Source organism: Myotis daubentonii, chromosome 19 (genome assembly GCF_963259705.1).
Source record: "Myotis daubentonii chromosome 19, mMyoDau2.1, whole genome shotgun sequence".
NCBI lineage: Eukaryota > Metazoa > Chordata > Mammalia > Chiroptera > Vespertilionidae > Myotis > Myotis daubentonii.
This window is the reverse complement of record NC_081858.1, coordinates 25,167,606-25,183,331: the sequence shown is the minus strand read 5'-3', so window position 1 is coordinate 25,183,331 and position 15,726 is coordinate 25,167,606. Positions and strand designations below refer to the sequence as shown.

Sequence of the window (15,726 nt, the reverse complement as noted above, 5' to 3'; positions counted from 1 at the left end):
CCCCCTCCCGGGGCCTATCTTGGGGCAGGCTGGCTGGACCCCACCTGTGCATGAATTCATGCACCAGGCCTCCAGTGTTTTAATATAAATGAAGTTGGTGATGCCTTAGAGCAGTGGTTCTCAACCTTCCTAATGCCGCGACCCTTTAATACAGTTCCTCGTGTTGTGGTGACCCCCAATTTCATTGTTACAAATTGAACATAATGAAAGCATAGTGATTAGTCACAAAAACAATATGTAATTATATACGTGTTTTCCGATGGTCTTAGGCGACCCCTGTGAAAGGGTCGTTCGACTCCCAAAGGGGTCGCAACCCACAAGTTGAGAACCGCTGCCTTAGAGGGAACAGCAGGGAGGGGCAGTAAAGACCTCAGAGCGCTTGTGCAAAGTCTTCCAGCTTCTGCCTGGAGCATCCGGAGACATAGGCTTGCCCAAGGGGCGAGCAGAGTGGGTCAACCCCAACCACTGATTATGCCCTACTTCCCCCATCTCAGGGAATGGCACCATCGTCCAGCCTGAGTTGTTTGTGCCAATGTCCATGCCCAGCAGCCAGAGACCACCAAGATCGTATGTGTAATTGAACAAAGATGTGTTTATTGACCCCTTCTAGTAAGGGAGTCTCTCAGGAAGGGCGGCTTTTTATAGGATTTGGGCTGCCTTGGGTGCCTGGACTTAATACTGTCAGGAAGCAGGGCTAATTCTGTCAATCTTTTCTAGAAGGTGTGAGGAAAGAAGGTAGGCTAAACCCATACTTGATAAAGAAGCAAGTTCTTCACGTTAGCCAGGGTAGGGGGATATGGGCCCACTTGTGGTTTAAACAATGTGCACATGGTTGTGTGTACTCAGATAAGATTATGAAGTTCTCTTGTTTTTATCTTGATCCATTAAAGTCACATCTCAGACCTTGTTTGATGTGGACATTCTGAGAAGTGGTTTAACAGGAAGACACCAAGTCCCACCTGATAGCACCAGGCCAGTATCAGCTGTCAGAAGATGCTTCTCTCCTTCTAACCAAAAATCGAAGTATCATCGATGCCCCTTTTGTAGTCATCCCTGTATTTAATCAGGTAGCAAGTCCTATCGGCTTTATTTGTGAAATGCTTCCAGATTATCTTTCTGTATTCCCATTGCTCTCATAATGGTGTAAGAAAAAAAATGAATGAACCTCTTTTGCCTAATGTAAATAATGGATTAGGTTTACATTTTCTTAGTGGCATTTACAATCCAGTTTTGCCTCCCTTAGTTAACATCCCATTTATATCAACTGGATTTTAAAGGTAGTCTCCTGGCTGGCTGGCATGGCTCAATGGTTGAGCGCCTACCTATGAACCAAGAGGTCACGGTTCAATTCCTGGTCAGGGCACATACCCAGGGGGCATGCAGGAGGCAATGGAGGATTCTCTGTCATCATTGCTGTTTCTATCTCTCCCTCTCCCTTCCTCTCTGAAATCAATAAAAATGTATTTTTTTTTTTTTTAAAAAAGGAGTCTCCTGGGGATCATTTCTACAAATGGTCACCTCATTCCTCACTTAAAAAAATATCCTGCTAGATGATATTATATACACATATAAATATGTATTTATAAAAAGGGAGTCCTACTCTCTATATTCTGAAATTTTTTTTCTGTATTTATTGAATGCCTATCCAGATTCATTCTTTCATTCAGAATTTGATACCAGGCAATGCATTAGAATTAATAGTTTATTAGGTATCCTATTTGTAAGTGCTTTTTGCTCAGAAAAAGTCAAGTATTTCTCACAGTAACTCTAAATCGGATGCTTTTATTACTCCCATTTTACAGATGAGGAAATTGAGGCAAGTTATGGTTCCCAATTCCCTCAGCTGTAAGTAAAGGAATTTAATCCCAGATCATAAAAGTTCTGGTGTATTATGGCTACTAGTTTGAAGAAGAAAAAGTGTGTATAGTGTATATGAGAACAAAAAGGAGGATGTAATATGTTAACAGGAAATGTTGTGTTAAGGCATGGGAGTTTTTCATTATTATTTTAAAGCATATTTTATTTAGAAATGCATTAGTGTTTATCTCTAACGAATACTTTTCCAAAATACATAATTACAATGCTATTATCGTGCCTTAAAAAAATTAGTAATAATGCTTTAAAATCATCTATTCAGTATTCCTATTTTTCTAAGTGCCCCCAAATGTCTTTTTATAGTTGGGTTGATGGCATCATGATTCAACAGTGCATTAGATTTGCCTATCTCTTGAGTCTCCTTTACTCCCTGTCTGCTTTCTTCCTTGTTAATTATTTGTTGACTCACTAGGTCATCTGGACATTGTCATTGTCGTCCTGAGTACTGATGGTGGCGATGAGGCATCTTCACATGACTCCTCAGGTCCGAGGGAGCCTGGAGCAGAAGAGGGAGGACATGGCAGATACTACCACCTGCTTGGTCAGCACAGTCCCAGTGGGTGCTAGCTTCCTCTTGGAAGCAAGTAGGACTCTGCAGAAGAACTAGGGCTATCAGTATTGTCATGACCCAATTCATTCTCTCTTGCCTGCTGGAGCCTCCTAGCTGTTCTCTTTGTTCTACTTTTGCCCCTGCAGCCCATTATCCACAATATAGCCAGACATATTTGTCCACCATGCAACCCGATGTGCTCCGCCCCTGCGTTAAACCCTTCCCTAACTCCCTATTACTCTTGGGAGAAGGTCCAACCTCCTTCAGGCTCCACATTCCTTCAAAATCCCTCACCTTCCCACCTCCCCAGCTTTATATCTTCCCACTCCCCACCTGATATCTGCATCTAGCAATTTGGATTTTCTTCCGTTTTCTATTGAATTTCTCTCTTTGCCTCTCTCTTACCTTGAAACTTGGATACGTTTATCCTTCTCCCTGCTAACAACTGCCATCTTTTACATCCAAACAGACCTTTCCAGCATATCAAATGTTTGTGGTGCTTTTGGAGCCAGAAGAAAGGAACTATTGTAGATTACAGACAATGACGAGTGGACCTGTTTTAAAGTCTTGGAGAACCTTATGCAATGTATTCTGCCAAGAGCAGGCTTGAAAGTAGAAAATGAGGGGTTTTCACACGGCTCTTGGGGGTTAACATCAATGAGAATGCCCACGGTGTTCCTTGGTTTCCTTGGTGCCCGTGACGGGGGCAGAATAAATGGGCAATTGGACGGAGCAGTGAACCTTCCCCCTTGTTTCCACATTGTCCCGAGGAACAATGGAGGGGGCTCCTGTACGCATTCTTGGCTATTTATTATACTTTGTTCTCACAGCTCTCACATGTGTTTAAAAAGATAAAACTGCATTTATTCATAAGCATTTGCCCCTGCATTACACTGGGATGTGGTCTACAATTTTCTTTACAATATTTCTGCATGTAGAGTGTGATAGAATGTGTGTGTTGGCTTTGATCCACCCTGGGGCAGGTACGCTCCTCCCTAACCACAATGTCAAGGAAATTTAATCAAAGGCAGCTCCTACAAGCGCGGTAGCTACGTCACTGCTCATTAACATTAGCAATGTTACGAGTTTTTTATGGATAACATGAGTGGTATTTAAGATTTTACATAGATATCTATAATCATAAAAGCACAATATGCTAATTAGACCTCCCGCAGGAAGCTGGGGCTGTGAGGAAAGCCCAGGTCCCAGGTGCCGGTGGCCGGAGATCGGGCCTCTAATATATATGTTAGCATTACTGGAGGTGTTTCCATCCTGACATTAATAAGGCATAGAAATCCAGTGAGCTCTTCCATCTCCCACACTCAAGATGGCACCCCAGGTTTGATTCTTAAGTGGTCCTGTGCCCCATACTGGTGGGGAGAGTACTTGGTCATATCCTGCCACTAGAACACTTTTTCATTTGCCTCAGAGGAAACATATGTTTGGAAAAACAAAGAAGAACAGAGCTGGAACTTGATTATTTCTAGAATATGTGGTTTGCCGAAACCGGTTTGGCTCAGTGGATAGAGCGTCGGCCTGCGGACTGAAGGGTCCCGGGTTCGATTCCGGCCAAGGGCATGTACCTGGGTTGCGGGCATATCCCCAGTGGGAGATGTGCAGGAGGCAGCTGATCGATGTTTCTCTCTCATCGATGTTTCTAACTCTCTCTCTCTCTCCCTTTCTCTCTGTAAAAAATCAATAAAATATATTTAAAAAAAAAAATAGAATATGTGGTTTGGCTGTTTCATTCCTACTCGCTAAATGTCCTTTACTGGAGGCAGATTTTTTGGTGAAACTTGCTTTCATTGAAACCTGGTAGAACCAAAGGGTGAAAGAGGAAATCACAGGGGAAATTAGAAAATGCTTTGGGATGAATGAAAATGAAAATGCAACATACTGAAATGTAGGGGATTCAGTAAAAGCAATGGCTAGGGGAATTTACAGTTATAAATGCCTATTTTAGAAAAGATCTCAAATCAGTGATCTAAAACTTCCACCAAACTAAACCCAAAGCAAGCTGAAGGGAGGAAAGAATAAAGATTAGAGCAGAAATAAATGAAATAGAGAATAGGAAAAATAGAGAAAAATCAACGAAATAAAAAGTTGGTTCTTTGACAAGATGAACACAATTGACAAACCTTTAGCTGTTGGATTGACTAAAAGAAGCAGAAAGTAAAGACTCAAATTACTAAAATTAGGAATGAAAGAGGGAATTATAAGTGAATACTTTGTACAAATATATGCCAACAAATTAGATAATTTAGATTAAATGGATAAATTCCTATCCCAGCTGGTGTGGCTCAGTGGTTGAGCATTGACCTATCTACCAGGAGATCACGGTTCAATTCCTGGTCAGGGCATATGCTAGGGTTGTGGACTCGATCCCCAGTAGAGGGTGTGCAGGAGGCCACCGATCAATGATTCTCTTTCATCATTGATGTTCCTATCTCTCCTCCCATCCTCTCTGAAATCAATAAAAAAATATTTTAAAAAAATGGATAAATTCCCAGAAAAACACAAAACTGATTCAAGAAGAAATGTTCACAACAACTCCGAGATAGGTACTATTATTATCACTACTTTAAAGAAGACGTGAAACTTAGCACAATGATGTATAGCAAGTAAGTGACAGAGCTAGGACTGAAACCCAGGTGTGTTAGCTCAGGCTACCATGACTAGACGGCTTAACTAGCAGGAATTAATTTTCTCAGGGTCTGGATGCTGGAAGTCCAAGATAGAGGTGCCCCTCCCGGGGAGTTTCAGTTTCCGGGGAGGAGTCTCTTCCTGACTTGTACATGGCAGCCTTCTTTCTGGCTTTTTCACAGGGCCTTTCCCCAGCGCGTGAATGTGGGTAGAGCGAACAAGGGAGCTGTCTGGTTTCTTTCCTAAGGGCACTGAACCTATCGAATTACGGCCCCACATTTATGATTTCATTTAATTTTAATAACTTTCCTAGAGGCACCATCTCCAAATACAGCCACACTGGGGTAAGGGCTTCAAAGAGGCATTTGGGGGGTGGTGGGGGAGGGGGGTGGGGACACATACACTTGGTCCATAACACTATGCCTGTCTGACAGGAGCAGAGTCTCAAATTAGTCAAGAACCAATCAGATGTGGCGGTGGGAGGTGCTTTCATTTGCTCCACTGAGCCAGAAACTTGAATCCAAATAGGGCTGCTAACCTCTCAGAAGAGTACCACCCATAGGGCTTTGTCAGGGAACACTTGAAAGTGTTCCTGGCTTTAGAAGTCCAACTAAACGGAAGAGTTTAGAATAAAAGGGAAAGATTTTGCAAGGGGGTTGGGGGTGGGGAGTAATCCCGCGGACTCAGAAGCCATGGCTCAGAAATAAAGTCTTTTTTATTTATTCCCCAAGTCAGAAATGACTTGTTGGGAAGCCCAGTGACCTTTCCCGTTGATGGCAACAGGTAAGGGACGTTTCTTTGAAGTTCCTCCAGAGATGTCATTTGAGGCAGTATTTATCTGATTTCTTTTTGCGGTCAGATTGTTTTGGTTCCGATCATTGTTCTGAAGAAGGAATAAAGATTGTCTGTGGAAGTATATCAAACACTCCTTTCATCTCCTTTACAGAAGAACCCAATTTAGCCAGGACATTTGCTTGCGTTGTAATTATTTACTTAAAGGACTCCCTGTGTGTTTGCAGACAAGTAACTCATTCTCCTTGTAAATTGTGAGGGGTTAGAGATTGTACTGATATCCCCAAGTACCATTAAGCAGACAGCTGTTGTGGTCCATTTTCCTTCAGAAGATCCATAAATCCTCAAATGTTACTGGGTCAGGATTCAGAAGATACGAATTCTTAGACAAGGATGGGAGAGGATGCGAAGGAGCTGCAGTGTTAAGCTCTGGTAGTATGGAAACCATGGTTCAGAACCCTGGATTTTTAGTTATAAACAAGCAATTCTCTCCAAGAGTTTGAATATTGTTTCCTGGAATTTTAAAATCAGAATTTTCTATTTTAATCTTTGATCCAGAGACTTAAAGAATACCTTTGTTGTTGTTGTTGTTCTGGAAATGAATCAAGAACTTAAAACTGAATTTCCAAAGATCCAAAAAGGGAAGTGGAGTTGCTTTGGGCTGGGTTAGAAGAACATGGAAATCATGACAAGAGATTGTCAACTGTCCAGAGAAATTAAAAGTGCTTTACCTCAAGGTGGAGCTGACACTGTGGTTAGTGTTTAATACCAGACTGATTCTTGGTAATAGTAACTACGTTTTGAAATGTAGGCCAGAGACCCTTAGGCAGCTTTGCATGTTACCAAACGATGTCCTGAAGGTCTAGCCATTAGGAAGGCGTGGCTCTAGGGCAAAGGTTGGCAAGCCCATGGGCAAACCTCGTCCAATGTCTGTTACGTAAAGTGCTACAAGGCCTACGGCTGGTTAAGCCTAAGGTGTGTACTTCCTCTCCTTTTGCAGAAAAAGTTTGCCCAACCCTCCTCTAGGGCCTCAAGTCGGCCCCATCCCCACCTCCTCGTCTATTGGTCTAGGGCAGCCGTGGGCAAACCGGCCCGCCGAATCCGGCCCATTTGAAATGAATAAAACTAAAAAAAAAAAAAAAAAAAAAAAGACCATATCCTTTTATGTAATGATGTTTACTTTGAATTTATATTAGTTCACACAAACACTCCATCTATACTTTTGTTCTGGCCCTCCGGTCAAGTTTAAGAACCCATTGTGGCCCTCGAGTCAAAAAGTTTGCCCACCCCTGGTCTAGGGGCATGGTGTGTCAGCATCACATGAAAAATTGACCAAACTCTGGCTTGGCTGTTTCTGCAGGCATGACAAACCTTGCCATCCGTTAATGCTTGAGCCATATGTTTAATTAAGATGATATAAGCAGTTAAAGTGATCTAGCAGAAGCCAGAAAAGAAATAAATAAGAACTTTATTTTCAAAAAAATCAGCAACAGTTAGAGGGGAATCATCTTTAACTTGATCTTTTCTTCTATATTTGAAAAGTATCTCATCTTTGTTAAAATTTCCTTGGCTTTTTCAAAATCATCTGAAATAAACAGAGACATTAATGTGAGACTTCATTTCAGGCAAGAATAAAACTAAGTCTATTGATTAAAGAGCTGGATTAAAGTTGAGCCCCCACCTCTGGAGGGCTGGGCAAGTTCATCCATGTTGGAGCATTTGTTAGAATCTCCTGCCTTTTTAAGGCTGAATAATATTCCATTGTATGGATATGTCATAGTTTGTTTATCTGTTCAATTATTGATGGACACTTGTTAGCTATTGTGAAAAATCCTATGAACATGGGTATTGACAAGAATCACGTCCTTGACCAAAGTCTAGCCAGACTCCTCTGAACTCTCTTCTCAACTAGGCCTCAACCTTGACCTATACTAACATATGATAACAAAGCTTCTAGTAAGTCAAGGCCACATCCCTAGATAATCCTAGACCCTCTTAAAATGCCTCCCCGAGTAAACTCAAGGCTGACAAAAGAACTTACTATTTATTGCAGCCAATATGAAAGGACAGGGTTTCTGTTTCCCAGGGAGGGTAGGAGCCTCACTTCAATAAGTGCCAGTTAGCAAACCCAGATGGGTTTCACATGGACCGATTCCCCTCCCCCCCACTTCCTGCTTTGGAATTTTTCACTTCCCAGATCCCTCTGACCTCCTGTGCACCACCACCGCATTTCCTCATTCTCCCTTTAAGGCGCCCAGTCACAAACTGTAGTTGCGTTCAGTTCCCAGGGGACTCTTTTCCCTAATGCAATAGTTATTACTGACTCAAATCTGCACTTAGCACTTTAGTGTCTGGCTTTGTTTATCATTGACAATTATCCAGCACCGTGACTCGGGTCTGGATGGGAAACACCATCGGACCCCTGGTTGTGACAGCCAGGCCTTTCAACATGCAGAGGCCCTTGTCTACTCTCTCGTCTGAAGCTTATTTGGGTACTTGGTGGTGAGTACAGCTCCAATCCTCCAGACAAATGTCTGAAGCACCGTGAAGACAGATTTTGATTCTTGCAATTCTGAGTAGACGCTCTGAAGCTGGGTCAGCGTCCCAGGCTTCTTTGGAAAGGTATCCCCTAGAGCAGTGATGGCGACCCTATGGCACGCGTGTCAGAGGTGACACGCGAACTCATTTTTTTGGTTGATTTTTCTTTGTTAAATGGCATTGAAATATATAAAATAAATATCAAAAATATAAGTCTTTGTTTTACTATGGTTGCAAAGATCAAAAAATTTCTATATGTGACACGGCACCAGAGTTAAGTTAGGGTTTTTCAAATGCTGACACGCAGAGCTCAAAAGGTTCGCCATCACTGCCCTAGATTCTGGGCTAGAATCCTTCCGGGCTCCCTGTTTCCAGCGAGGATTGGCTCCCAGGCTGGAATTTTTTTTTTCCTGGCTCTTTGTGAGGCCTCTTTGTTCTATTTGAGTCAGCTCCTCCATGAGAACTTCTCAATCGACTGAAACCTCCCTTCTCGAACTCCTGCTGACTGTACGTCACCATGGTGCTGCATCCATTTCTTAGATCGTCTGACTTTACTTAGGAACTTTTGTGGCTCTTTGGGAAACTTAAGATCTCCTCAAACTATCTCCTTCAAGACCTCTCGCCGAAACCGGTTTGGCTCAGTGGATAGAGCATCGGCCTGCGGACTGAAGGGTCCCAGGTTCGATTCCGGTCAAGGGCATGTACATGGGTTGCGGGCACATCCCCAGTGGGGAGTGTGCAGGAGGCAGCTGGTCGATGTTTCTCTCTCATCGATGTTTCTAACTCTCTATCTCTCTCCTTTCCTCTCTGTAAAAACTCAATAAAATATATTAAAAAAAAAAAAGAAAAGAAAAAAAAAAAGACCTCTCCTTCCCCTCACCCCCACTCCTCTTTCCTCCTTTACCACCCGCCATCTTCCCTTTAGCTCCCTTACATCCACTGAGATGTCGAAGAAAAGATACTTAATTTTCCCTAGGTTATATTTGTATGGTAAAACATTATTTCAGAAATTGTATACTTCATAAAAATTTATCAATGCCACCACTACTCATAATATGTCTTGGTAAAATGTTATTAATCAAGTTATTATTTTAAAAATGTGTATGTCACAGAAACAACCAGATTTCCTTGCCAATTGTGTTTTTTTAGAATGAACTTTCATCAGATCTTTAACTATGGCCACTTTAACTAAATCTTTTCCTACCCACAGATAGCTGTTATTTTACTCTGCTGCTTTCCTAACGGATTTTGCAACCAGCTACAGGCCAGACCACTTGTGTTTAACAAAAAGGGCCTGTCTTGAAGATTCATGAGAAAGGACTGTGCCAAGTACTCAGGAATACAGGCTTCTCATGGCATTGCTTAATAACTTTGAAATCAAACCAATAAACTAAATCAGAATTTCTAAAAGCCAGTGGGTTCATAAAACTGCTAACCCACCATTAAGTAGAATACAATTAATTACATGGGATTGAGTAAACTGATAAAGAATGACTATAACTTTTTATATATTTTGTTTGAAATTTTGCTGGCTCTTAAATGCTCTATTTTCCAGATGTAAGAAAAGCCCGTTCTGTTTTCTCTTCAGCTATCTATGACTCATAAAATCTAGTAAATTTTACTTTCATAAACAAAGTTAAACTATTATGGAGTATTCTTATTTTCCTAGCAAAGTAGTTATTTGTTCATTGTTTTTGAGGTTTTGTTTAGTAAGAATCTGTCCTCTTTGTCATAGATCATAGTTGAAAACACCAGTTATATTATGAAAGCTTTGACTGGAATGTCATGTTTGAAAATGATGCTTAAAGTCAGACATGACCAGACAATTTCAAGGAACTATGGTTGACGCTTTGGAGCCACTGCTTACAAAGCCCTCTTGAAAAAACCGGCCTGGTATCTGGCTTAAGAGTTGAGAGACGTAGGTAAGTAAGGTAACTTCCTGGAGAGTCCAGGGAGCTCAGGATATTTTGGTGACCTTGAGAAGAGAGGAGTTCACCCGCTGAAGTTCATGAAGCCTGATGGAGTCTTGGCTTGACTTCCTAGCACTTGAGAAGCTTTTAAAGCCCAACATCAGATTCCTTATAAAAACTTCCATAAAGAAAACTTAAAAGGCCTGTCTGATCGATTATCGTTCTTGTTGGAGTTACATAAATAATCAGGTCAAACTTAATGAAACTAAAACTATTTTGTAAACAAGAATAATCTTTCTTTATCGCTGATTAAAAAGGAGGGGTGACTGGAGATAAATTTTGTTTTAGTGGAAAAGAGTAACACACTCCTGTGGGTTATCAGAATCGAGACTTGTTGTCTTTGAGGTTGTTTACCTGTAAATGAAACGGAATCCAGCCACCTTACACGTGTTGTCAGCCCTTACCAATTCCTCAATTCTCCTAGTTTTCTTCCGTATCTGGCCACAACTCTACAAACTTACGTTTCCCATTTTTCTCCTTCCCTCCTGAGCTGGTGGCACTAAGAAGTAAAGCCTGCCCGCCCAGATCCTTCCTGGGACTCAGGTTGTCTTGTAGGGGCCCCTTTCCTCCAGGCCCTGAACAAGTCCTGCAGCTGAAGCCTGGTAACAGCGCTGCTGGCAGGCCCACGGCCACCCAGGAAGCCCACCAGGACTCCTGCCTCTTCCACGCTCTGCTCTGGGCAATAACCACGACTGTGACAGTGATGCCTGTGCCATCACCATCAACCACCAACCAGGAAATCCATCAGATTGCCGCTGCCACCCTCATGTCACCATCTAAACATGCTTAAGAGTTCAACGTCTTCTCAAGTGGCTGCACTCTCGACTCAGAAACTGGGTTTAAAGCAGTGGTTCTCAACTTTCCTAATGCCGCTACCCTTTAATACAGTTCCTCATGTTGTGGTGACCCCCAATTTCATTGTTACAAATTGAACATAATTAAGGCATAGTGACTAATCACAAAAACAATATGTAATTACATATGTGTTTTCCGATGGTCTTAGGCGACCCCTGTGAAAGGGTCAATCGACCCCCAAAGGGGTTGCGACCCACAGGTTGAGAACCGCTGGTTTATAGTCTGCTCCAACCAGTAATCTTTGTTTTTCTTTTTGTTTCCATAGAGATGCTTCTCATTAAATGCCCGATCCCTCACATTATTCAGCAAATGTCCTATAACTACCGTCTCAACAGATGCTTTAGCTAGTCCTCAATAAACAAAAGGTGATCAAATGATTGGACTGGACTGGACATCTGGGCCAATCAAATTCCCTCTCCCAGAATCTGGAGTTGGGTCTAGGGGACTCTAGTCAAATGGTGAAAGGCCTTGTTCTTATAAGGTGATAGGCCAAGGAGGACTAGAGAGTCATCCGGTGGGAAAGGCCACTGTGGGGCACCAGATACCAGTGAGGAGGCAGACAGCAGTGGTTTTTAGAGGAGAGGATGGGATGAACTGCCTGAGTCCAGCACCAGTGTTAGTTCCAGACTGCTTCCTGGTTCCTAAGTTCTATCCCCACAAAAGCCCTTATCACCTTGTCCTACAATCATGACAGGGACTTTCTCTTTGGATTCGGGGAGGTTGCCCTGAATCCTTACAATAACTTCCCTTTACCTGGGCTCCCCTGAGTGGCTTTCTGCTTCTTGCATTCCAATGAACCCTAAGCTAAAAGGCCATGATTCTCTTAGTTAAGGGGTGGCACCAGTCAGGAATGGATGGAAAGGTTGTTCTTGCTTAAAAACAGCTAGCAATGGGTAGAGTCTCTTCCCTCTGAGCCTGGACAGTGGGGACCAGGATGAACAGCCCACATTTGTGATTTGGGCTGAGCTCTGCCAGGGGTTTCTTCTCTTGGACTTGGCAGAAGAAGGGTGTGCAGGCTTTGCCAAATGGTGAGTGTGCAGCCTTGCCCTCGGAATCTACCTGTGTTGGTTTCAGCCCACATCCCTCATCTCATCCTCTACTTGTTAAAAGGGAAGGAAAGCACTTCTCTCATCGAATCTCACTGGCATATCACTGTTTTTGGCACGCAGCTTGTTTTCCCAGCAAGACTGTGAATGCTGAAGGCAAAAATGCACTCTCATCTACATTTAAGACCTTCCCATTAAACCATCATTAATGGGTATATAATAGCTACGTGTTGAACGGCTGTTTATGTCTCAGTGCTTACAATTTCTTTCCATATTTGACAAAGTGAAGAAATGAAGACAATACCTTGTTCAAAAGCTCTGCTCAAATTGTCAGTCAATTCTTCCTGTTTAGCTGCAAGAGAAAACCATTATCTTAATTTTTCTATTTAGAGAGGCTCATGATATGAAGCCAAGGCTGCATTCCGGAGAGGTAGGGATGTTACAGGTCTAACCTCCAGACAAAATTGGTTTCAGTATACTCAGGGGGGAAAAAAAAATCCCTGAATCATTTATATTCATTTTTCACTTAACCCGGAAATGAACTCAAAATAGCAATAAAATGCATTTGGTGGTATTTTATCTTTTACCTCTGACAATAGATTCAAACTCGTTTATGGCAGCTTCACTTTGAGCTTCTGCGAGTTTTTCATTGATATCCATTATTTCCATGAGGAATTGATTGTCCATTTTATAATCTGTTCCTTCAGCAATCTCTACTCCATGGAGCTTTAGCTATTGGGGCATAAAGCAGGCGAAATAAGTATTGTTCAAGAAACTGTGGCCAACATCATAAATCCTGCTCACCCTTCTGAACACAACACCACTCGGGGAGAACTTGGACTTTCCTGGTAATGAAAGTGTGAGGGCAGCGTGCTGGAAACTTAGACTGAGAAAGGAATGCTTGGATGGGATACTTTTCTGCTACTTAGAAGTGTGTGACCCTGGGGGAGTCACTCCTCCACTTGTGAGTTTGAATTAAATGTTTGTAAAGATTCTATTAAATCCTAACATTCGAAGGTATTCACCTCTGCCTTCCCCTCAACACCCCCAAATTACTTTCCTAACAGCTATCATCCTCCAATCCTTGAAATTTATAGAAAATGTTTTTTTTAAAAAAAATGCAATTGGGCAAGTAAGATTTACAGGTACTATCCAGAGAAAACTAGACTCCTGTAGTATCTTTGGGTCCCAGGGCTGACTGGCTCCTTTGACACATATAAGGAGTAACTGCCCCTCAGTGCAATGAACACCAGGTAAGTCACACATACAAGGGTTGGAACATCACCTTACAAGGTATAGTCCCCTGCTCAGGGGGGCCAGAAGGGTCTTATAGGCGTCATTCACCAGGGTCGAATGCTTCTCTGAGAAGTCCTTTTCAGTCTGTGAGGGGAGATGAAGATAAGTCTTATTACCATGCAAGTCAGCCATCTTACAAGAACACACAGTTTCATAAAATACTGATGGGCAGGAACCTAAGGACATGGCCAAAGTAGAACGGCGAGATGAGCTATATTTATTTTCAACGGATGGGTTCTAATTCTGCGGAACAGGCCCGGGGCCTAGCTGGCTAGGGTCGGGCTGTCACAGGGTGGAGCTAGCTGTCCAGCTCTGTCCCTGATAATCAGTCACCGCCAGGCCCCTGCCACCCACCCGGAATGCACATGTGTTTGGGGATGATTAAGAGTGGCCAATAGACTACCTGAGACCTCTGGCCGAAGAAATCTGGGTGGACAAGGCGCTGTAGCTGCTGGTACCTATGCTGGAGCTTTGCAGTATCAACATTGAAGGAACGTTTGCTGGAAGGAAATCGGGAGATGAAATTCATGCATCATATTTGAATAGGTTTGTATACTATGGGCCTCGTTCCTGTCCCCAGGGAGGAATAGGCAATAAACATGCAACAGTGATAATTTCCAAAAGTGTTAGGTTCTGTGAAGAAAAAAACAGAACAAGGTCAGAGAGTGGGGTACATGTGGTGGACAACGAGCTGCATTTGAGCTTCGACTTGAATGATGATGAGGAGTCATCCGAGATCCTGGGCACGTCATCCACACAGAGGAAACATGCTAGTTTGGCGCCGGGAGGAACTTAAAAGGTTACTTTTGTTGCTGCAGCCCATCCTAAGTGCTCAATGACTGCTTGAACGGGTAATTACTAGTATATCTCAGTGCTTACAATTTAAAGGTGGCCCAGAGTTAAGCGGAAGGGGCATTGCGGGATCCCACCCTATCGTTTCAAGGCCACGGTCCCTTCATCTCAGTCACCCACCTTGTTTTTTTTGTTTTTTAAAAAAATATTTTTATTGATTTCAGAGAGGAAGGGAGAGAAAGATAGAAACATCAATGATGAGAGAGAATCACTGATCGGCTGCCTCCTGCACGCCCCCTACTGGGGATCAAGCCTGCAACCTGGGCATGTGCCCTTGACGGAATCGAACCTGGGACCCTTGAGTCCACAGGCCGATGCTCTATCCACTGAGCCAAACCGGCTAGGGCTCACCCACCTTGTTTCAATCCAATCCCCTTTGCTTTCCACCCCAGATCCTGCCCTATAGAGTCAGCCTAGCTCTGCCCAAACTGCACCACCACCTCTCCAAGCTCCTCAACCTTCGGAAGAAATCAGGAAAAACACCCATTTCTCAGATGCCCTCCCTAATTCTCACTTTTCCAAACTTAGACTCCGCCCACAATATATTCCCCCCTCACCCCCCGTTTTTACTCCCTTCTCTTGGATCACACCCCCGTATTCCTATCTTAAAAGCTTCAACCCAAATTTAATCGTTCTGACCCCATCCCTCAAGTAACCCTGCCCTGGGCCCCGCCCCTCGAGTCTCCCTCCGGCCCCCCATCTCCCCTAACTTTATTCCCGCCCCCCCCCCCCCCCAGTCCTCCCTTCACAGACGTCTCCATCCCTGAAAGCCCTTTCCTCGGGCCTGCCCTTTAGTTTCCTCTTTTTCGGTCACACCCGACCCTCCATTTCCCCAGGCCCCCCATCGCCCGGTCTCTAGGGTCCCGCCCACCTCTCTAACCGGTTCCCCCATCTTCTCTAACCTGATCGATCGGCCCTTCCCTCGCCCACGCCAGCTCCCGACGTCACTCTCGCCCAGCGCGTCCCCCGAAACCGCCTCCCGTACCAGTCCATGAGGCTGAAGTGGTCTCGAGTGGGGTCAGGTGGCTGCAGCGCCCGGCACTGTGGGCAGAAGAACCCGTCCTCGCGAATGGGGCCCCCGGGGCCGCCGCAGTTCCAGCACTGGGCGGAGCTGCTTCCTGCTAGCGACGCAGCATGGCAGCGTAGCGGCCTCCTACCGAGGACCCCGGGAGGCCACAACCCCCACACCCGGGGCAAGGCCCCGGCCCTCCCGCCCCACATCTGGCCCGCGGCCTATTTCGCCGCGGTCACCTGTCCCGGGTAAAACGGCCAGAGCCGCGGACTAGGCTACGCTGCTGATTGGCTGGAG

General features: G+C 44.0%; 1 protein-coding gene across 6 annotated transcripts; it reads right to left on the bottom strand.

Annotated features, from left to right (window-relative positions):
- Window positions 1–1,933: 1,933 nt before the first annotated feature.
- On the bottom strand, window positions 1,934–15,709 carry HSCB (HscB mitochondrial iron-sulfur cluster cochaperone). Of its 6 annotated transcripts, none has more exons than XM_059676110.1 (6): window positions 15,403–15,709; window positions 13,969–14,065; window positions 13,560–13,649; window positions 12,857–13,001; window positions 12,574–12,621; window positions 1,934–2,371 (listed from the first exon to the last, which is right to left on the bottom strand). In XM_059676110.1, the coding sequence occupies exons 1-6, from the start codon at window positions 15,636–15,638 to the stop codon at window positions 2,289–2,291; spliced, it is 699 nt and encodes a 232-aa protein (XP_059532093.1). In that variant the 5' UTR covers window positions 15,639–15,709; the 3' UTR covers window positions 1,934–2,288. The 6 variants fall into 6 exon arrangements, with proteins under 6 accessions (XP_059532093.1, XP_059532092.1, XP_059532096.1 ...); XM_059676109.1 differs by lacking the exon at window positions 1,934–2,371 and adding an exon at window positions 7,311–7,445 and having other exon boundaries at window positions 15,403–15,705; XM_059676113.1 differs by lacking the exons at window positions 1,934–2,371; window positions 13,969–14,065 and adding an exon at window positions 7,311–7,445 and having other exon boundaries at window positions 13,555–13,649; window positions 15,403–15,542.
- Between the last annotated feature and the right edge of the window lie 17 nt (window positions 15,710–15,726).

Excerpts from the sequence above, each read along its gene's own strand:
- HSCB (XM_059676109.1), bottom strand. The coding sequence starts at position 15,638 with ATGTGGGGCGGGAGGGCCGGGGCCTTGCCCCGGGTGTGGGGGTTGTGG. Across the intron at positions 14,066-15,402 it reads CACTTCAGCCTCATGGACTG|CAAACGTTCCTTCAATGTTG; the intron begins GTACGGGAGGCG and ends ATTTCCTTCCAG. Across the intron at positions 13,002-13,559 it reads TGAGCAGGGGACTATACCTT|CTAAAGCTCCATGGAGTAGA; the intron begins GTAAGGTGATGT and ends ATGCCCCAATAG.